Below are 20,902 nucleotides of genomic sequence, written 5' to 3' on the forward strand. Positions count from 1 at the left end.
GAAGCCCCTCGACGGCACCCTTCCCAATGGGTGTTCCTGGCCCCCTCCCTCCACGCCCCCCCCGCAATGCCTCAGAGCTCTCAGCGTGCAGCAAAGGGCAGGGCTGGCCCGGTGGCAGGAGGGAGGTGGAGGTCTCTGCCAAGACTGGCTGCTCTGGTTTCTCTCATCTGTGCCCTGTGCCAGCCCTCCTGCCAGATGAAAGAAACCATGCGGTTCAGCAGCCGAGGCAGAGCTCCGGCTAGGAGCCTGGGCCGTGGCCTGGCCCTGGCACCACAGTCCTCGCCACTGATTATCTTGTGCCCACGCCTAGATATTTTCACTTAAAATGTGGGCAATAAAAGCGGGGGCCTGTCTCCGCAGGCTGTGATATTCAAAAGAAGAGGAAAGGAGGATGGAGAGCTTTGTAAATATGCCATCAGGGACTCCTAAATGCGGCTGGCTGAGCTCCCCCAAACCAGGGCCTTGTGAGAAAGCCGAGGGATGCTGTGTCCTCCAGGCAGCTCCCAGCCAGGCAGTCCGATGTGGAATGGCTGCCTTCTGGCCTGCACACGTGATCTCTCAGCCCTTTTCTAGGAAAAAGGACTTCAGAGGTTTCCACCAGTCCACACACATGGCCAAGATCATGGACACCAGTATCACCTTCAATTGTGACAAATCAAAAAATCCTGGACGGAGACAAACACAATTTTTTTCCCTTCTCTCTTCTCTACTTAACAGAGGGTCACTCTCAGGCTGCCTTCTAGAAACAAAGAAAGGAATAGGGCTCGTTAATACTATGGCCCCTCAACCTTCCAGTGAGGGATTAAGACTGATCATCAAAAGGTGTTCAGTCTGCGCGCCTCCCCTCCACCCCCCTCCCCAGGCCATCTCTCCTTTTCTCCTTTTGTAGAAGTGGACTCAAAAATTTAAGAGTAGGAGTTCCTGTCATGGCTCAGTGGTTATCAAATCCGACTAGGAACCATGAGGTTGTGGGTTCGATCCCTGGCCTCGCTCAGTGGGTTAAGGATCCAGCGTTGCTGTGAGCTGTGGTGTAGATTGCAGATGCAGCTAGGATCCCCAGTTGCTGTGGCTCTGGCATAGGCCGGCGGCTACAGCTCCGATTAGACCCCTAGCCTGGGAACCTCCATATGCCACAGGAGAAGCCCTAGAAAAGACAAAAAGACCAAAAAAAAAAAAAAAAATTTAAGAGATTTGAAAAATCAGAATGTTCCCACTCTGCTAAACCCCATGACCAATTTGTCTTATTAGTATTGTTTCATTATGTTTGTATATGTACACTTAAAAATGTTTCAAAACTGGAGTTCCCATCATGACTCAGCTGAAGCACATCTGACCAGCATCCATGAGGACATAGATTCAATCCCTGGCCTCGATCAGTCGGTTAAGGATCCGACGTTGCCATGTAAGTCGCAGGCATGGCTTGGATTCCCCGTTGATGTGGCTTTGATGTAGGCCAGCAGCTGTAGCTCCGATTCCACCCCTAGCCTGGGAACCTCCATATGCTGCAGGTGCTGCCCTAAAAAGCCAAAAAAAAAAAAAAAAAAAGTTTCAAAACTACAGCTGGATACTGCTTCACACACCTTAGGGTGGCTGCTATTTAAAAAGCCAAAGCTGAAATAACAGATGCAGAGTTCCTGATGAATGTGATTAGCATCCATGAGGACACAGGTTCGATCCCTGGCCTTGCTCAGTAGGTTAAGGATCCGGCATTGCCATAAGCTGTTGCATAGGTTGCACACTCCCTTTCAAAGCAGGATGACTCACAATAGGCAAAAGGTGGTCACAACCCAAGTGTCCATCAGCGGATGCGTCAATAAATAAAACTATACATACAGTGGAATTTATTCAGCCTTTAAAACAAGTCATGAATTCTGACACATGCCACACACATAATGGAAAATGAAATAAGCCAGCCACAAAAGGACAAGTACTGTTATGATTCCATGTACATGAAGGTCTCAGCTGTGGCTCTGATTCCACCCCTAGCTGGGAACCTCCATATGCTGCAGGTGTGGCCCTAAAAAGCAAAAAAAAAAAAAAAAAAAAAAAAAGGATGGCAAACCGTATGCGTATTTTATACAACAAAAACCAAAACCCATTTGTCCCTGTGACACCATGTTCTATCCTCATGCCTTCCTCGAGGAAGGAACAGGCTGTCTAATCCCCAGGAAGGGAAGACTGGGTCCTTCACCAGCTCAGAGCCTGGACTGGGAGATGCCCGGCTTTCCATGGGGTTCCAGACTTGGGCTTCTCTGGTCTGCCCGGGGCCAATACAGGATGTCTCAGGCTGCCCACTGGCCCTCCCTGCATCTGACCCTCTGTTTGGAGGTCTGGAGACAGGTCACCCACCCTGGGAAACCTCAGGACGGGTGGCAGCTCCTACCCAGCCCTTCTGCCAACCTCCCACGTGTGGAAACGCCCTGAGTTGACAGGAGATCGGGGCCGCCCAGTGAATCGCCGGTGACCGCGGGCCCCCACAGTGGCATGGAACCCTCAGGGGGGCCTGAACCTCTTCAGGCTCCAGCCCACCTTCCCTCTCTTCCATCCCTCCCGGTGCCCAGCGGCTTTCATCGCCCTCCCCAGAGGGCCCTGCTGGGCTTCCCCGCTTATCAGGCTCCTCCAAACAGCAGCTCCCAAACGCAGAGCAGACGCGGAAGCTCTCCCGAGGCCCCTGGAGGACTAAATCTCCCTGCGTCGGGCACTTTTGTTTGGCTCTGTTGCCATCGTCCCCTTCCATCGCCTCTCCCCATCGCCCTGGAAGTTTCTTTGGATGCAGACTTCCTCATTACAAGGCTGGTCCCTTCGGAAAACAGGTGACGTCTTGGTACTTTCGATCTCAGGCCAAAAGGAAAAAGGGAGCGCTTGAAGGACACCACGGCCCTAGTTAGGCAGGTGCAAGTCGACCTTCTCCTGTGGCCTGGGGCACACGGAAAGGAGGAGAGGGCGGGAGCGCAGGGGACAGTCCCAGGAGAACAGGCAGGCGCTGTGCTCCCGCCCCCCGCCCCCGGGGAAGGTGGGCTTTGGGAACTCGGGGTTCTGGAGCTCGAGCGCGGTGCGCGCGTTGGGGCGGGCCGGGTTGGAGGAATGTCCGGGGATAGTAATTGGGGAGCGCCGGCTGGCCCGCGCGGCCTGTCCTAACCTCCGCCCGGCGGCAGCTTCTGCTGCTCCCGTTAGATGGCGCTCGAGACTTTCCGACCATTTGCGAAAGTGCGCCCTGCCGGGCACACAAAGCCCCTCCGGCCGGGGGCGGACGGAGCCTGCGGGCGAGGGCGCGCGAGGCCGGGCCCTCAGGGTAGCACCGTCAACCCGGGGCGCCGGCGGGGCGCTCCTGCCGGGCCTTGGCTTGCGGGCCACAGCTTCAGACCCGGTGCCCCTCCGCCCATTCGGGCTCGGCCCGGGGGCCCGGCCGCGCTCCCCGGAGAGGAGCCGAGGCCGGCGTGGAACCCCGGCGATGCGGGCGGGGGACGCGCTGGATGGGAGCAGGGGCTCAGACGCCAGCCTCCAAATGGCACCTGCCCGTTGTCCCCCGACTGTTCGCCCGGCCTCTGCTTGGCTGGGAAGAGGGCAGGTGCGGGGCGTGTTGTACTTTTCACCGTTCCGCTGAAATTGTCGTTGGGTGCAAGGTTTAATCAACGACGTGCGCTCGCGCGTTTCCAACAACACAGGGCAAACTTTTTTTGACGCCCGGATGCCGGGGGAGCCCGGGTGAAACTCAAGCAGCCTCCTTTTAAAGAAGCCTCTGGGGACTCTGGGGCATAAGAGGCAATGGCTAATTTCTAAATAACTGTGCAGGGATCAGGGAGCGAGCTTTCTTTCCGCCACCAAGTTCGGCTCTCCTTTTACCCCCTCCAAAAAAATGTGACTTGCTCTGGTCCTCGCATCCCCTAGGCCCCTCCTTAAGGTTTTCTGCGCGGTCCCCGCCGCGGAGAAGGGTGCGTCTCCCGGACATGGAAGACGCAGCAGCGAGACCTTCCTTTGTGCCTGCCCTTGGCTGTGAACTTTCCCGCGCGGTGGGTTCTCCTTTAAGAAAGTAGCGATCTCTATGAATATTTAATGTCGAGCGCGGGCCGGCCGGGCGGAGGGGAGCCCGCGTCCAAGTCCCCGCAGCCGCGGTGGGGACCGGACGCTGGGGGCTCAGGCGCGCGGCCCGCCGCGTTCATTTCCATAAGAAAGCCGGCGTGGCGGCTGGAGGGAGGATTCTGGCCCCTGCCGCCCTCCCCGCCCCACCCCCCATAGCCGGCTTTCTGCTGGAAGCGGGCTGGCTCGGGAGCTCAGAGTCCCCAGTGTGCGCTCCTGTCTTTGATGGTATCGACAAAGTGTGGTTTCACGTGTTGCCCCAACTGAGGCCGGTTTCCTGTCTGTATGCTGAGTAGATGGAAGGACCGCGCTGGGTGAGTCTAGAACGCGGGGCGTGGGCAGCAGGCCCGGGGGCGGAGAGGGAGGGCCTCTGGCCAGAGGAGGTTCTCTCGCGGGCAGGGTTCTGCAAGGGGAGCCAGGTGGAAACGAAGACCCCGGCACAGAGGAGCATGAGCTTGTGCGTGTGTGGGGGTCTGTGTGTGGGGGGGGGGGCGCGTGTGGCGGGGGGGTGATGGGAGACCAGGGGCCGATGGTGGGAAGGTCTGTCGGGCCTAGCCGTGACCCTCTGTGAAGACCCAGGCAACTTTCCCTCCCTGCCCGCCGCTGACCCTCTTCCAGCGAAGCAATAAAGTGAACTTGTTCAGATCCTTGATTCCGCGGGCGGTTCAGTCCTTTCTGCTTTGGTATTGCATTTCTTTCTGCTTTTCAATGTGAACAGCCACGTGTCCTCAATTCTATAGTGTGTGTATATATATATTGTACAGTGTGTGTGTATATATTCTATAATGTGTGCACATATATTCTCTAGTATGTATATAATGTATCTATATGAACTTTCCTAGGTACTTTATGATCCCATCTGGATAAATTAAAACCCAGATCTGTAACGTTTATTCTTAGATAGTTTACAAAAGGCAGGGGGAAAAATGTATGAGACCCATGTCTGCAAATACAACAAAAGTACTTTCTCTTCTGCCTGAAAAAGTTGCCTGCAAATGGGGTCCCTTCACTGCATCTGGACCACCTGTATTTCTCCATGAAACTAAATTGGTCACAGATAAAGCACCCATCAGATCAAGCAATTAAGTACCAATTATGACTATTAATGACTTTATTACTAATGATTGGAGTTGAGGGCTCCCAACCAGCTCAAGGTAATCAAGCGGGTTCAAAATTCTGCTACCTCAGATTTTTACAGCACTCCGCCCCGGTAAATGAGGAAGGCGGGCAGATGATCTTCTCAAAGTGCTCCAGTAGGTATCCCATGGTCAAAGCTGAATTTCTTTCTTTCAGGAAAGTTTATTTCTCCTTCTGGGAAATAACAGAGTCTTCATTTCTGGCTGCATCAACTTATGCAATGTGTTATTGATGGTGGGGGAGATTTGGTTTGGATGCAGAATGGGGGGGGGGGAGTTGGAGGACAAGGAAAGTGCCTTCGCTCTCTGGTTCTTCTGGTAAAGCCTCAGAAGATTTTAAGAAACAAGTGTTTTAAATCTTCAGATGGGGTGGCTGGGAGTTGAGGAAGTGAGAGAGGGTGCCCTCGGGGTTACGTTTAAAATTGTCTTTTTGCTCCTGGGTTCATGTGGTTTTAGCCCTTCCAAGCTGAGCGACTGTTCAGAAGAAAAGACTAGGGAGACTCATCTGTTGGTGTAAAGACTGCTGTGGCTGAAAATGATTCACCACCCCTCCTGGCCTCTTTATTGACACCCCTTCTCATCCCAAATGGAAATCTATGCTCAGTTCTGGGATGGGAGGAGGCGGCATGGGGGGAGGGGAGGAATCCATGACTGGTGGGCGTCCACAGCCAGGAGAGGAGTGGGCAGCCTGCAGGGTTTTGGCCGGCCACCGGATCACAGACAGGCTAGGCAACTGAGCAGCTGGAGGTGTTGGTCACCCACTCACACCCCATAGTTCGACTCTTCCTACCAGCCTGTCAGGATGTTGGTGAGTTGGGGCAATGACTTTGTGCGGGACATCTCCCCAGCACCTCAGCTGGCTTCTGGTGGGAGCTCACAACAGCAGCACACATCTGGTTCTGATGGATTTACCAGGCTGGTAGGGAGATGTCCCGGCTGCATGGCAGAAACCTGAGCTGCTGGGGACCAGCAAACCCCTCTGCTAAGCCGCATAAAGGCTGGGATAGTTTCAGAGTGCTGGCTGCTCCCTCCTGCTCTCAATGTGAAGCCCATGACCCCGCCCTGCTCTATTCTGTTCTAGTTCATTGACCTGCAGTGAGGCTCTCTTACACCTCAGCCAAGAGGCCAGCCCAGGTGGGATCCCCCACAGGTGACCGTGTGGAGCGGGGTCATCCTGAGACACCCAAGGGGTCCCAAAACCTTAGCTGAGTGAAATGGGCCTAGGGTGGTCTCCCTTGCCTGGCTCAGGCTGTCGGCAGCCTACAGGAGACCGCCGTCCCTGTCGTCATCATCGTCGTCCTGTTACTGCAGCTCCTTTGAGGGGGCAGTGACCCCAGAGGCAGATCTTCACACACAGCTCCATCCTCAACAACAAATCGCTGGCTGACCCTGAGCATCCCAGAAAGAGGGGCTAGAGGCCAGGCAGCTGCCTTAACTCAGGCAGCTTGGGCCCTACCTCCCACTGAGCCTGGTGGTGGGCAAGGGCCAGGGCTTGGGAACAGTGCTCAGAACATCTGTTGTCCCCCTTCCTCAGGACAGGAGCAGACAAGACTGGACAACACATACCTGTGAAGCAGGGCAAGGGTGGAGGCGGGAATTGGCCCCCCCATCCTGCATCCTCCAGGGTTCTAGGGCTCAGTGCTGGGAAAAAGTACACCCCCGCACACCCCAGTGGGGCCCTTTGATCCTATGGGGTGGCCTGGGACAGAATACCAGAGGCCATTTGGTCCCTCCCCCTTACCCTAGGAAGGCCCCGCTCCTTGCTCATGGAGGACTCACTTGCTTTCTCAAGAAACCCATTGGCAGAATCTCGGGAGAGTTGGAGGCAATTTTCACCAATTTACTTACAACTCATTTGCAAATTGACATCTGAAGAGGACAGCAAACCTGATACCCAGATAGAGCCCCTTGCGGTGTCGGAAAACTTCTCCCCTCCTGGTGGACCCCTGAAAGCCCCCTAAGTGGCCCCTACACATTGTTCCAGAAGGCAGGTTAGCTGGAGAAAGGAGTTTGACCCATCCCCTGCACCCAAGGAAATACAAATGAATTTTGTTCTCAAAAGGAAAAGTGAAGAGCTTGAAACTTGAAACTAGCTTCATCAAAGTCCTCTTGTCAGCGACTATAACCCACCCCCCACCTCTTTTTCCTTTCTTCTTTGGGGCTTAAAGTTGCATTTTTAGGGGGGTTTCCTTACTGTTGTTCATGTCAGCAAAGCACTCACCCACTGCCCAGGATGGAACTTTAGTTGGAAACCACACGCATCAAAAAATTCTCTTGAAAATTTTCTGCTATTCTTCCCAACTAGAGGAGTTGACAAGATGTAGACACATCAAGTTGCAGAAAATACAGTGGACTGATCAGCCAAAATGCATCTCATTTGCACTTGTATGCAGCCGGGGGTAGGAGCTAGTGTCAGTCACTCCTGCAGCCCTCTCCATGCTGCACTGACTGGCTGGAATTTCCGAGCAGGCCCCACTGCAGGGGCCATTTGTGGGGTCGAAGCCCCACCCCAGCCCAGGCCAGCAGGGGCTGGGGGTGGGGGGAGCTGCAGGCATCTGGAGGCCTGGCTTGAGGGCTGGAGCCAGCTTGGTCAGAGCTTCTGCTCTGGGCAGCTCAGGGTCTGGGAGACCTGGGGGGGTGGATGCTGGCAGCTGGATGCCTAGCTCCACAGCCATCCCCCTCTGCCCCCTGCACCCCTGGGGGTGGAATTAAAGAAACCCCACTAAGTAGAGAGATAGTCACTGCCCATGTTTTGCACCTGATTTGACCGATCTCCCAAGATTTTATCTTCATCATCCACTCTGTCCTCATCACCTCTGCCTCCTCCTCCTCTAAGTCCTGAACTTGGACTCTGAGCTTCTCACTCACTTCTTGCCTGTCTCATTGAGTCCCACCCCTGCCCCCACCCCCACCCCCCAGTTCCCAGGGAAACGTGGGAGCTGCTCTGGGAGGCTTGGAACCCAGTGGGGGCGTTAGGGTGAAGTCACCGGCTTTTAAGGTGTCACTGCTCCCTACTCCCTTTTCTGGGCTGGTCTCAGCTCTTCCTGATCTTGGTGCTAGGGCCCAACTCCTACCCACCAATTCTTACCTAGCAGCTGGAAACCCCGGTGGTTCTGGGGCACAGGGTCACTGCTGGGGCTGGGAGCCTCTAGCAAGAGAGGTGGAGGGGCAGGAGGAACCGGGCTGAGTGCCTGGGCTTAGGCCATGGGAAACGGTCACCTTCCTCCAGAGGGCCTGGCAGCATGTTCTGGGGGCGTCCTTTCCACTCTGTCCCACATGCTTTCCTTGCAAAGGCCTTGGTGACTCAGACATCTGCCAACCCCAAAGCTCCCTTCTCCAGTCTGTTGTTGCCCCGATGGGAAGTGAGTGCAATGCCCTGGGTCTATACCGCCAGGCCTCCAGGCATCACCACCTTCCCTGGGGACAACAGGGAGCGATGTGTGTTGCCCAGACTCACAGGATGGCCAGGAACCATCACCCAGCCACCCTGGCCCCGCGGCGGCCGGCAGGAGTTCAGGGCTGAGGCTGTGTCACATGGGGGCAGACAGCCCCACAACACTGACTGCCCTGGCACATCTGTGGGGCCCAGGGGAACAATCGATGGACTCTGTCCCGGGAGCAGGGGACACGCCTGGAAGGTGTGTGATCCTGCAGAGATCCTTGGTGGTGCAGCTTTTACAGGAATCCTTTGTTACAGCTTTGTTAGCCTGCTCGCCTTCAGCGGCTCCCAGTCCAGTCCTGGGCCCCCGCAGTCCCATCACCGCCCCTCCTCCACGCCCCTGCCGAGTGCCTGACCTGGCGCAGGGGACCTGCCCCTCAAATCCATGGCCCCATCCTGATCCCCTCCTGCAAAAGGCTTGTTCCTGAGTTCCACCATCCCTCCGGGCTTGGGGCAAATGAACAGGGTTTGCATCCCCTTCGCCTCTGGGGCGGGGGTCTCCTGAAAGAACAGGCTTTTGGAATGTGACCTCCGGCTGGGCGGTGGACTCTAGCTGCTTGTGCAAGAGCTGCTCTCTTGCCACAGGCCACAGGTGGGGGTGTGCTCAGCAGGGCTATGGGTACAGGTAACCTGCCCTCTCACACTGCAAGGATTTTGACAGAAAGAGCAGGGCGAAGATAACCTGGCTAGGAACTAACTTGGCTCCTTGGGGACACAGAGCACCCACAGCCCAGTATTCCTGGGTTGGGTTTGCCCTCCCAGCCCCCAAACTAGGTAGGGCTCTTCTTTTGCCCAAGTACAGCTGGAGGCAGGGTGTTTCAGAGGGTGCAGTTAATGACCTTGACAGGCACAGAAGCTTGCATGCAGGATCCTATAAGGCCATGCATTTCCCCTTTCTCCACAGCTTTTCTGTTTAATTTGTCTTCATTCCTTCTTTCTAGGCCTTTCTGCCTGCCTGGAGTCATCTGGAGAGAAATCAAGTGTGAGCACCTCTCCCGCAGAAAGTTCTGTATGTTATGTAACACCCTCACTCAGGGCTTCCTCGGGTTACCAGCGTGCTCTCAATCAGCCAGCCCTCGGCTTTCTGGCTGGGGTGGGGTGGCGGTGGGGTGTCAGTGTGATGTAAGTGGAGGTGGAGGCTTCATTCCCAGGGGGCATCCCCCCCCCCAAGCCCCAGTTCAAGGCCCAGGAACAAAGGGATAGAAAGGGAACTGATCTGTCCTTAGCTTTTCCCCTCCACCTGCAACCCCCCCTCCGCCTGCATCTCCCCCACTTGCCCACTGACAGGGACAGAGGAAAGCCTGTGGGCTCAGGTACCCAGGAAACACCCCCACCATTGACACTCAGAAACCCCATTTGAGGGGCAGGCTGCAGGCGGGGCAGGGCCACTACCTCTGCTCCCAAGTCTGGACCCAAGGCTACTTGCCTAGCATCCTTTTCTTATTAAAAACATCCAGGACAACTATTAAATAGTTCTTGGGAGAGTTAAAGGCATTGCTCCAGTTTGAAACATTTCTAAAGCCCCGTTTGGAAGAAATCTTGGAGGAGGACAAAATGTCATCAGTAGGCTTGGCTTCGCAAGTCTGAAAGGTTTCTCCCCACCCCCCAGATGTTAATGAAAAATAGTTTGGAGATGTTGTTTTGTTCACTGATAGGTACCTCCCTGTTGTAGCCTACAGATTCTCAAGGCCAAGCCAGTAAGGCATTATTTTCATTTTGCTAGCTTCTGGGTGATACTATACTTTCCGATTGAATCTACTTAATTTAGTTTATTTAAAAAAAAAAACAAAAACAAAAAAACAATGCTGCTGCAGAATTTTCCATCTTGGAAATGTAAGTGAAAAACAGAGTTTCTCTCACCCAGGTTCCTATAGGGGCAGAGTGGAAGGACCCTGGCGGGGCTCCCCTTTATGCCTCGAATTTGCCCCCCCTGAAGCCAGGGGACTGAAGGTGGTAGGTACTGGCACCTCTTACTTCATTGCTGGTGCAGGGCGCGTCCTTTGAAAGGAATCTCTATTCTGTTTCAGTGCAAGGTTCCAGTCGACTAAATGAGCTTGCCTTCTGCCAGGAGTAAGGCAGTCCTGCAAGACAGAACCAAAGTGCCATTCCCCAGGAAGCTCTTCTTTGTCAGAACATCCCTGGTCCTTTTGTTTTTGTTTCTGAATTAAAAAGATGTGTTTGCCTGCCTGCCAGTGTCAGTCTGTTATTTTGTAGCTACAACCGCGACACGTGGGAAACAGTTATCATTCTTTTTGTCCTTGGGAAACATCTCCTGTGGGGACCTCGGGAAGCTCCAAACATACCTCAGGTGTGTCCTGTGCTTTTGAGGTTTACTCACGACTCACAGAGCACCCAGAGACCCAATCTTGACTCTGTTTTCCCAGTGGACCAAACAAGGTCCCTCACCCAACTCGCAGCGGAAGGGGACTCGCCTAGAGAAAGCTTCCTGGATTAATAGAGACCAGACCCCACTTCTCCAGGGAAGGGATACCCTCTTATCCTGGGGACTAGGACGCCAGGAGCCAGCATAGCCCCAGGTGTAACTCCCTTCAGCAATGCGGGAGAAGGGCAGGCATTGTGCCACAGACATTTCTAGAATGGTGGCAGCTGAGTGTTACGATCAACTTTTGCTATATTCCCAGCCAGCTCACGTAATTTAAATTTGAGTTTTGTTCACATCAAGCACGCACTCCCCCTCCCCACACCCCCACCTAGGGTTAGGTTACCAGCAAAGTTTCACTGGGCAACTTTGGTGACAGCAACCACTACCAACACACTTAATTTCTGAGGAGTAAAAAAGAAGGAAAAAATACCCAAAAATCTCCCCATGTCTTTTAAATGGTTATTTTATACTAGTTAACATCCCCACAGACAGGAATTGGCCAGACCCCACTGCTCCTTTTTCTCTAGGAACAGGTAAAATAACCTCCCACCCCTCCCCCAAGACCCAGATATTTTTAAGAGCTGAAATTTCTCTTTCCAGGGGGAGGAAAAGGAACAAATTCCATTAATGAATTACGTACATGGAATGTGGCTTGTCTAGGGCAACTGTATTTGTAAATAAATGGCTTCCTGTTTATTACGTTCGCTTTCCTGAGAACTCAGCCTCTGAGCACTTATTAGAGCAAGTATTCAACTTCTGGTTTAATTTCCACTGTGTGGGGTGGGGTGTTTTTTGTTTTGTTTTGTGGTATTCACTATAAAGAAACCGGGTTAAAATGAATCAGTTGGGTCGGGGGGGTGGTTCCTGATCCTGAAGCATCCAGGCTGACCAGGAGATAACAACCTTACAAGTCCTCACTTTGGCCTAAGTGCGAGGAAGGGGGCTGGATCCTGGGACGCTGCTGGACTCCAATCTGGGGAGTTTCACTTTTGCCCCCCGGATCTTTCTACTGCTGACCGCAGCCTTCTCTAGCAGCTTCAGAGGGCAAGGCGGCTATCCTCCTGGCGGGTGGCCTGGGCACCGACCTGCCGCCTGGCATCCCCGCTAACCCTGCAGCCGCGCTCGCCCACCGCCCGCTCAGAGTCGCCGCGCAGGGCCAGGTTCCGCCGCTCCCGGGCGGGGACCGCAACGAGGCCGGGCACACGCAGCCAACCCCAGCGTCCGTGGGGCGCCCGAGTTCCCAACCCCGGGGAGGCGGCCGGGCCTGGCGCCCGAAACTCCAACCAGCGCCGGCCTCCGGCCGCCCTGCCCCCGCTCGCGTCTCCTCTGCCAGACTCGGCGCTCGGAACAATGCAGCGCCCGGCGCCCCAGCGGGCCTCGCTGACCCCTAAGGCCCCCCGATCCGGACCGCCGCCCCATGCTGGACCTTCTTCCGAGCCGGTGCGTCCCCCCTCTGCTGCGCACCCTCTGAGAAGGGGCACACAGTGCCCCCGATGGAAACCCCAGGCCCCTGAACTCTGGCCTGGGCCCAGGTCCACGGGGACCCGGGGCTCCAGCTCAGTCTTTACTTTTCCTCCAGGCCCCCGCAGGCTCAGGGCCCAGAAAGGATCGGTCAGCCGACCCCGACCTTAGCCTTCTCAACTCCAGGGTCCCCACAGGGGAGGCGGCGACCCAGTTCCCAGCCGAGGAGGCCAGGCCTCAGGATGGAAAACCCACAAACGGGGAGCAGAGGGCGCCAGACCTTTTTTGCTCTGTGCTTTCCACGAAGTGGTCTCCAGACCCCCTGGAGCCTGAGCCGAGTTGAGCTCAGCAGTCCCCCAGGCCTCCCAGGGAACTTCTAGAAGTTCTCATTTCTCTCGCTCCTCGAGGTCTTAGGTTTTCTCCAGCTACGGGCCTTGTCGCTTGCTCTGCCACCTGTCCTTTAGGCGCTAGGGCTCCCGAGGCCTGAGTTGTTCCAAAATTATGATAATAATTGTTATGACAAGGCTGGGAACGGAGAGCAGCATCGGAGGCTGAGGGCTGAGGGCAAGAGCAGAGATGTGGAGGAAGGGGGATAGTTCAACCTGTTTCAAAAAGTTTCTGTTGACAATTATCAGTAACCCCGATAGACAACTCCATTTAAAAAAAAGAAAAAGAAAGAAAGAAAGAAAGAATTTACTACTGCTCTTGAAAAGCCGTTATTTTTTACATCGCTTTTAGGAAGATAGATGAACAAAACATCGCGTTTCAAGCCATTTTGATCTGTAATTAAATGGCAGGATCGGTTTGTATTCTCCTACGGCTTTTACAGAAGTTGCAGTGATCCAAAGTCGGGTTGCTGTGTCAGAGTGGCATTTTTATTAATGAGAATACAAAAAGCTTGCATATTCTTAGCCCTGCTTGAATATAGTTGCTAAGCAACCGGTGTATGGTAATTCATCCGCGAAATTTAAATCTTTGAGAAAGGATCGTGCGTTTTGCTGAATGGTCGCCACGAGGAAAACAGCTTGTGGGACTGTCCGCAGCTGTTACGGCCGGGCCGCTGAGCAGAGCCCGGCCGGGCAGGGTCGGGCCACCGCCCCCCCTCCTCCCGCGACAGCCACCGCCCCACCTGCGCTGCGTCCCCGGGGGAAGCTGGGCGTTTGACGCCCGCTGCCTGGGCCCCAGCACCCCCCTCCTCCTCTGCTCCTTTCCGATCTCCTACTTCCACCTGGGGCAGGCCTCACACCTGAGCCCGCCCTCCGCACCCCACGATGGAGCTGCCAGGGTGCGACTCTGCGCGGCCCCCTCCCCGCGCCCGCAGCTACAGGCAGGCGGTGCGCGCTCGCCCGGCAGCCGCGAGGATGCCAGGTGCCCTCTTCCCAGACCCCTCTGAGGTCACTTCCAGAAAGATTCTTCCTCGAGGAAGACCCGACTCCTAAAGAACGCAGCCCACAGCCCTCCAGAAGGCCAGGCGGCCGCCGCTGGCCGGCAGTGACATCATAGGCTCCTGCTCGCCACGCTCGCGCCCACATTTTAGGAGACAGGAACAAACACGGATGTGAAATCAAGAATGAAAGAGAGAGTAATCTAATTAATAGGCCATGAGCCAGGCTAACAAAATCAAAGAATCTGATTACACAAGTACCCCTCTTGCTGTCTCCGCCGCCCCCACCCCCACGGTCTCCACCAGCCTCCGCACTGCTTCCTTTCCTAGACTGGAAAGTTCAGGAGGCAAACCCAGAGCCCTCCGATTTCGATTTCGTTATTGGAATCAAGATCAAGCCCACGGTGGGGCTCCAGCAGCTGGGAGGTCACGTGGTGACCTTCAGGCCCTCGGAACAGCCGCCCAGAGGAACTTAGAGGACCAAGCGACCTACAGAACTTAGGAGAGTCCGAGAGGTGACCTCCACACTTCGTATACACACCACTCTTACTGCAACCACCACCACCACCACCACCACCACCACCACCACCACCACCACACCTGTACTGATGCTTCTGCTGTCAGTACAGGACTAGGAAAGCGATTCTTCACTCAGAGCCATTTTAAGAAGATCTATTGAAAACAGAAAAAAAACCAAGCCAAACATAACACAACTCTTTGTTTCTACATCACCTTGCTTCTGAGTCACCGATAACCTCCAAATCTTACCTCTCCTTTGACACCCTTTCCCACCAGAGACGTCTGAGCACAGTCAGGTACTAGGTTTTATCACTGATACATAGCATCTGTTCTAATAGGTCCAGTCAGCCACGTGCAATTCATGAAAGAACTGCATTCTCTCATTTCTATCCTTCTGCCTTGAAAAAAACCAGGTCCATCTCCTAAATAATTAATTTCAAGTCTGCATCCAGTGCCAATACTTGTTGCATCCATTTTAGAGTTTGATTAATTACCCTGGAACTTGGGCAAACTAAACTCCATGTGGAGACTGTTTCTTCCTTCAATTTGGTTCTGAAAGCTACAAGTTATTGATGGATCTTGCTCTATTTACATACAAATTGGTGCAAATATGCCCATCTCTTAAATGCATTTTGTATAAATATATAAAAGTGTCATTTTTGATTTAGCTTGAAGAGGTTGATCATTTATTACAAAAATAAACGAATAAATACAACAATATATTGTTGCTTCCAACAGGATAAATACTTTACAAATATATAATTTAAAAAACAAATTTAATTGTTAAAATTATTTAAAATATTACACTTATTGATAAAAACTATCAATAGCATATACTGCATTTAATATTAGAACCAATTATTCTCTGAATGTGGAAAACCAGTCATACAAAACAGATTATGAGCATGGTAATGAGCAAACACTGGAGGCTACAGAGAAGCAGAGGGAATCTCTAAGATCAATAATGAATAGTTCTGTTTTGGAACAAAGAAGTAGTCCTTGGCTAAGTACTTAAAAAGAAAAAAAAGGCAGAGCAACAACAGCAAAGTGACTATTTTAAATACACCTTGAATGATTTATCGCCCAGTTGCAGGGGAAGGTGGTTGGTGAATGAGCTGATGGTGGCTCTGACAACGGATGGGAGCCACAGGATCCTGCAAATTCTAAATGGGCCTAGTTTGGGATTAGCCAGATTGATGGAACAGAACTTTGTCACTTTCCTTTGGGTTGGAAGGGGAGGAGGGGGGTGGGCTGAAATGGAGGAAACAAATGGACACTTGACGAAGCACAAGACACTTGCGCTGCAAAGGAACACAATGACCAAATTCATTAAAAAGATCTGGTGATAGATAACAATATTTTCATTATTTACATGTGTAACAATATAAGCCTTAGCACAAAACCTCTCAGTTATATCTGCCCTCTTTTGTTTTCCAGCCATGAATTTCATTTTGTAAATACATTCAAAGGGTTGTTTTTTTTTTTTATAAAAAATATGGAGTGCAAGCATCAGCTCACTTTTAAAAATACAAAAGAATGAAACAAAATGGGCCAGCTTTCCCAGCTTCTCTAAGTTACTCTGCTATCCCCCAAATCAGAGCTTCTTCCAAAGTAATCAGCAAAGGTTACTTTTTAATAGAAAATAGTGTGAAATCCAATGTTAGTTCTTTTGTTGTCAGCCAATCAAGTAAGCAAATACTTCCTAACATTTGAAATAGACCCACTCTCTCCCCATCCACCACTACCAGTCCGGTAGGGAAAACAGGATTTCAACCCACGTGCCAGGAGCATCCACCCTATAAAAACAACCACACCCAATCCTCAGCTTTCCAATAAGGCCTTCTGTGCTTGCCCCTGTGGACCCTCAAAAACATGATGTTGCTTTTCCCCACCCCCCACTCCAGGTTGTAAATTCGCTGGGCAAAGAGATTACAATAGCAAGAGAAATAGGAAACAAGAAGTCAGAGAAAAGTCAATTGTGGTTTCTTGTTTTCTCTCCCCTCCCCCTGCTCTCCGTTTACTAAATATGGCCTTTTTCAGATTTCACAAATCAAAATGATTGTGATTTTTAGTACGATTTGGTGTTTAAAATAATGCAACCCAATACATGGCCATCTGGCTGGGCTTGATTTATGAAAGTGACACAGGGTCTGTCTGGAAGAAATAACTGTTCCTTGTTGCTCTCACAGTTTTCCGGGTTTTTTAACCCCTGCGTCGATATCAAAGGGAGAAGGAGTGAAGACAGAAGATGGAAAAAGTGAGTGACAGCTCAGTGAGATTAGGGGGAAATTCATCTACAAAATCATTGCTTTATCACCCCCAAATACTTTTTTTTAAAAAGCGCAATACAAAGGGACTTGACTAAACAGAGCCTTTTTCGTCTTGCTACTTACAACTTGAGGCATTACACTTTCATTTTCCCACGTTGTAAATATTGATACATTAACATGATAAACGTGACCGCTCTGCTGAGTGTATCTAAGGAGTGATGAAAAAGGAAAACCCCCAGCACCAGTAAAGAAGATATAGAATCGTACTGGGGAAAGATAGAAACACAGAAATGTAGAATAAGTCTGAGCTGGTCACACTGAGTGTGGACCACCATCAGGAGTTTAGAACTACATTCTTCCATGATAGGAAAAACAAAATAAAAAACAAACAAAAAAAGCGGAATAATTTCAACTTAATTACATCCCTTTATTCATGGGAAGGAACTGATATAAAATATTCCTCTGACTAGCAAGCTAGTCTTCAAAACTATTAGTCTTCAGAAAAGGAGGAAAGATGTAGTCATTCGGTGGGGGGGGGGTGAGAGGGAAAAGTGAGGCTAAACTTTGGAGGGGGGAGGATCTGTATCAACCCTTAATAACCAGTTGGCACATTTTTACTGGTGATGTGGTCCAACATTTGGATAAAGTTGATAAAGGACAAATATATCTCTGAGAAAAGGACTAACATTTAGACAACCTCACCTAAAAACACTAAAAACACCCAATAAAATTAAATGAGAGAAAAATATTGTGAAATTAACAGACTAACCAAGGAGTGACTACTACATCAATTACTAGCGGCTTCTGTCATGGTCTTTTACTTTAGATTTGCAAATATACCTTAGGTGGAGCAGGCTATGCTTCCTCAGCGCTATCCCTTATGATGTGTATTAGTAAAAAAATATTTTCTAAAGTACTCTCCTCTTCCCACACAGTGTTTATGCATCAGACACAGACTATTTCATTCTAACAAATTTATTTTCTCGATCAGCTCTTACGGAATCACTACTCAAATTAAATTACAATCAAATGATCACATCAAAAGATACCCTTATTACCTAACAACTGTCCATATTTTCATTTCATTTTGATTTGTGCTCGTCTGAAAAAAACACGTAATACAAGATCTGGGGAAAAATAAATTACCGTTTTGCAGCAGTTCATAAGTATTCTGAATAAAATATTAAAAGAAGTCATTTAATGAAAATATAAAGCAAATATTTTTAGATCAACAACGGATCTAACAATTCTATATTGCCGTCTTTTGAAAAGTCTGTTTATTAAAACCTACCAAAAACACTGCTTGCAAAGGGCAGTATTATAGAATCACATCCACAGCACCCATTCAATCAAAGTTGGCAACGGATGGAGGAGAGGAGTCCGGAGAAGTGCTGTCTTTCTAAATCCCTTAATATGAGTCAGTCCAGAAATAAAAAATAAAAATATTAATAAAAAATTATTAGCGGTGGCATCTCTAGGCGTCGTCCACCCGAGCGGCAGCCGGTAAGCCGTGGTTGGCGGCCGGGCCTCTTCCCACGCCCAGTCTGCCCGCCCGCCCGCGCCGGACTCTAGGGCCCTCTCCCACGATGGACGTCCCTGCTCGCTCGCCCATCCCTCTGCTCTTTCGGGATGCTTTGATTTCCAAGGTTACTTTGAGGATACATTTTCTTTTTCTTTTGGCTTTGCTATCAGTCTGTTAATTTCAGAAGCTGTGAATACACACACATATATATATATATTTCTTGTTTTCTGGAGATTGTTTTTTTTCTTCTCCTTCTCGGTTCATAGTCAAATTTGTTTGTCCCCAAATGACGTTAAAATGGACAAGAATAACAGGGTGGGGGAGCACAGAGTCACCCCTAATGAAACCCAGGGCCTCTGCTTGCTTTCGGGCCGCTCCCAGGAAACAAAGTTTCGGTGGATCTCTCGAGGCGGGGGCCCTTTGGAGGGAGGAGGTGGAAGGAAGGGGAGTCTTTCAAAAAAATCTTTTTTTTTTTTTTTTTTTTTCCAGAGGAGAGAACAAGGCAGGTGCTAGGTGCTATCCAACGTCGCCGTGTAGGACTTCTCGTGGTGGGAAGAACCTCAAGAGTGCAGTTTTGGTGAGCTAGTCATCTTCACCCTCCTTTTAAAAGAAAAACAAAAACGGAACACCACCACAGTATAAAGGAGATCGCATGATCGCCCCCCCTTTCTTTTCCGGTTTTGTGAGATATGTATAAAAAACAGTCTGGGCATTTATATGCTTTGTTTGTTTATTTTGCCCCTCCTTCCACGGACTTCAAGCCTGGTCTCCTCGGTGCGTCCCTCGCCGATCCTCCGAGGGCGGGCATGCCTGTCTTTGCGCGGAGGGTAGGGTGGCCTGGCCCGGTGCGGCGGCGGCGGCGGCGGCGGCGGCGGCGGCGGGGGCGGCGGGTGACAGCGGCGGCGATGGCGGGGCCCGCTCCGCGCAGCGGCGCCCGGGCCTTCACTGCACGCTCGTCTGGAGCCCGTGGTGCGGCGGCGGCGTGTCGGCGCTCACGGTGCCCACCTGCGAGTAGACGTCGTCGGGCGTCTGCTGTTGGATCCCGGGCGGCGTCATGCGCTTCTCCTTCTGGCGCCGGTTGCAGAACCAGACCCGCACCACTTCCTTCTCCAGCTGCAGGCTGTCGGCTAGGTTAGTGATCTCCTGCGCCGAGGGCTTGGGGCACTTGAGGAAGTGGCTCTCGAGCGCGCCCTTGACGCTTACCTCGATGGAGGTCCGCTTCTTGCGCTTGCGGCCCTGAGCCGCGATCTTGTCGATGCTCGTGGGGCTGCCGGTGCTCGAGTCCGCCTCCTCCAGCCACTTGTTCAGCAGCGGCTTGAGCTTGCACATGTTCTTGAAGCTCAGCTGCAGAGCCTCGAAGCGGCAGATGGTGGTCTGCGAGAACACGTTGCCATACAGAGTGCCCAGCGCCAGCCCCACGTCGGCCTGCGTGAAGCCCAGCTTGATGCGCCGTTGCTTGAACTGCTTGGCGAACTGCTCCAGATCGTCCGAAGTCGGCGTGTCCTCGTCCGAGTGCGGGTCATGGCTGTTGAGTCCCGGCCCCGCGCCGCCGCCGCCGTGGTGCGGGGGCCCCTGCGCGTGGTGCGGGTGCGGCGGGTGCGGATGTGCGTGGTGGTGGTGATGGTGGTGATGCTCGGCCAGCTCGGGCGTGTCCCCGCGCACCAGCCCCGGGTGCACCAAGCTCTGGGCGCCGCCGCCAGCGCCGCCGCCACCACCGCCCGGCCCTGGGGGCGCGCTCAGCATGCCATTCACCGTGAAACCCCCTGGCTGCGAGTAGAGCAGGCTCTGCGGCGGCGGCTGCTGGCCCCCGGCCATGGACGGGAGGTGCGCGGCGGCGGCGGCGGCGGCAGCGGCGGCGGCGGCGGCGGCGGCGGCCCCCCAGCCCCCAGGGTGGCCCTGGTGTGGCGGCGGCGGCGGCGGTGGTGGCCCGAGGTGCGGCGGCCCGCGGTGGTGCAGCGCGGTGCCCGCGTGCAGGTCGTCGCGTCCGGCGCCGCCCTTCACGTCGGGGCCCTGCGGCGGCGGCGGCGGCGGCGGCTGTGGCGGTTGCTGGGGGCTGCCGGCCATGCCCACGGCGCTGCCGGACCACGGCGAGCTCGCCTCCACGGCGGCGGCGGCGGCGGCCGCGGCGGCGGCGGCGGCGTGGGGCAGGGCCGTGACCCACTGGTGCGCGTGGCTCAGCATATGGCCGCCGTTGCTGGCGGCCATGGCCCCCTGCATGAAGTCGCTCTGCACCATCTTGACGGAGGCCGGGTCCCCCCGGTAGGCTCCCGAGGTCACGGCGGCGCTGCCCGGCTGCATGCCGCCCCCACCGGCCCCAGCGCCACCACCGCCGCCGCCCCCGCCGCCGCCCCCTCCGCCGCCAGCCCCCGCCGCGTCCGAGTGGACTATGGAGCCGGCCGCCAGCAGGCTGTTCCCCGGCAGGTAGGGGTTAGAAGCCGCCGTGGCCATGCCGCTCCGCTCCCGCCACCCCACCGCCGCCACCACCGCCGCCGCCGCAGCAGCAGCCGCGGCCGCCGCCGCCGCCGCCGCCGCGCCCCCCCGCCTCCCGCCGCCTCCCCCCGCTCCGCCCCCGCCCCGGGCCCCCGCCGCCCCCGCCGGCCCCGCCGCCGCCGCCGCCGCCTCCGCCCCCGCCGCCGCCGCCGCCGCGGCCGCCGGCTGCAGCTGCAAGGCCGCTGGGCAGGGCGCGGGGGTCGCCGGCCGGCCTTGGTCAG

The 20,902-nt window shown here is 53.7% G+C and overlaps 2 protein-coding genes and 1 long non-coding RNA gene across 3 annotated transcripts; 2 read left to right on the forward strand and 1 right to left on the reverse strand.

Moving 5' to 3' along the window:
- The first annotated feature begins 3,922 nt into the window (after positions 1-3,922).
- Positions 3,923-10,839, forward strand: LOC146404663 (uncharacterized). The gene is made up of 3 exons (XR_014841332.1): positions 3,923-4,010; positions 9,594-9,661; positions 10,680-10,839. It is a non-coding gene; the product is annotated as an uncharacterized LOC146404663 (long non-coding RNA).
- LOC146404664 (uncharacterized) lies at positions 4,054-9,186 on the forward strand. The gene is made up of 4 exons (XM_085016187.1): positions 4,054-4,176; positions 4,237-4,330; positions 6,062-6,132; positions 8,580-9,186. Exons 1-4 carry the CDS (start codon positions 4,054-4,056, stop codon positions 9,078-9,080), a joined length of 789 nt encoding a protein of 262 aa, XP_084872313.1. The 3' UTR covers positions 9,081-9,186.
- Positions 10,840-18,634: 7,795 nt separating the features above from the next.
- POU3F3 (POU class 3 homeobox 3) lies at positions 18,635-20,730 on the reverse strand. The gene has a single exon (XM_005662353.4). It carries the CDS (start codon positions 20,637-20,639, stop codon positions 19,134-19,136), a length of 1,506 nt encoding a protein of 501 aa, XP_005662410.2. The 5' UTR covers positions 20,640-20,730; the 3' UTR covers positions 18,635-19,133.
- Between the last annotated feature and the right edge of the window lie 172 nt (positions 20,731-20,902).

The sequence above is a fragment of the Sus scrofa genome, chromosome 3 (assembly GCF_054392235.1).
Source record: "Sus scrofa isolate SSC_HxYL_T2T_F1_AM1 chromosome 3, Sscrofa_HxYL_maternal_Yorkshire_Landrace_v2.0, whole genome shotgun sequence".
In the NCBI taxonomy this organism is placed as follows: Eukaryota; Metazoa; Chordata; class Mammalia; order Artiodactyla; family Suidae; genus Sus; species Sus scrofa.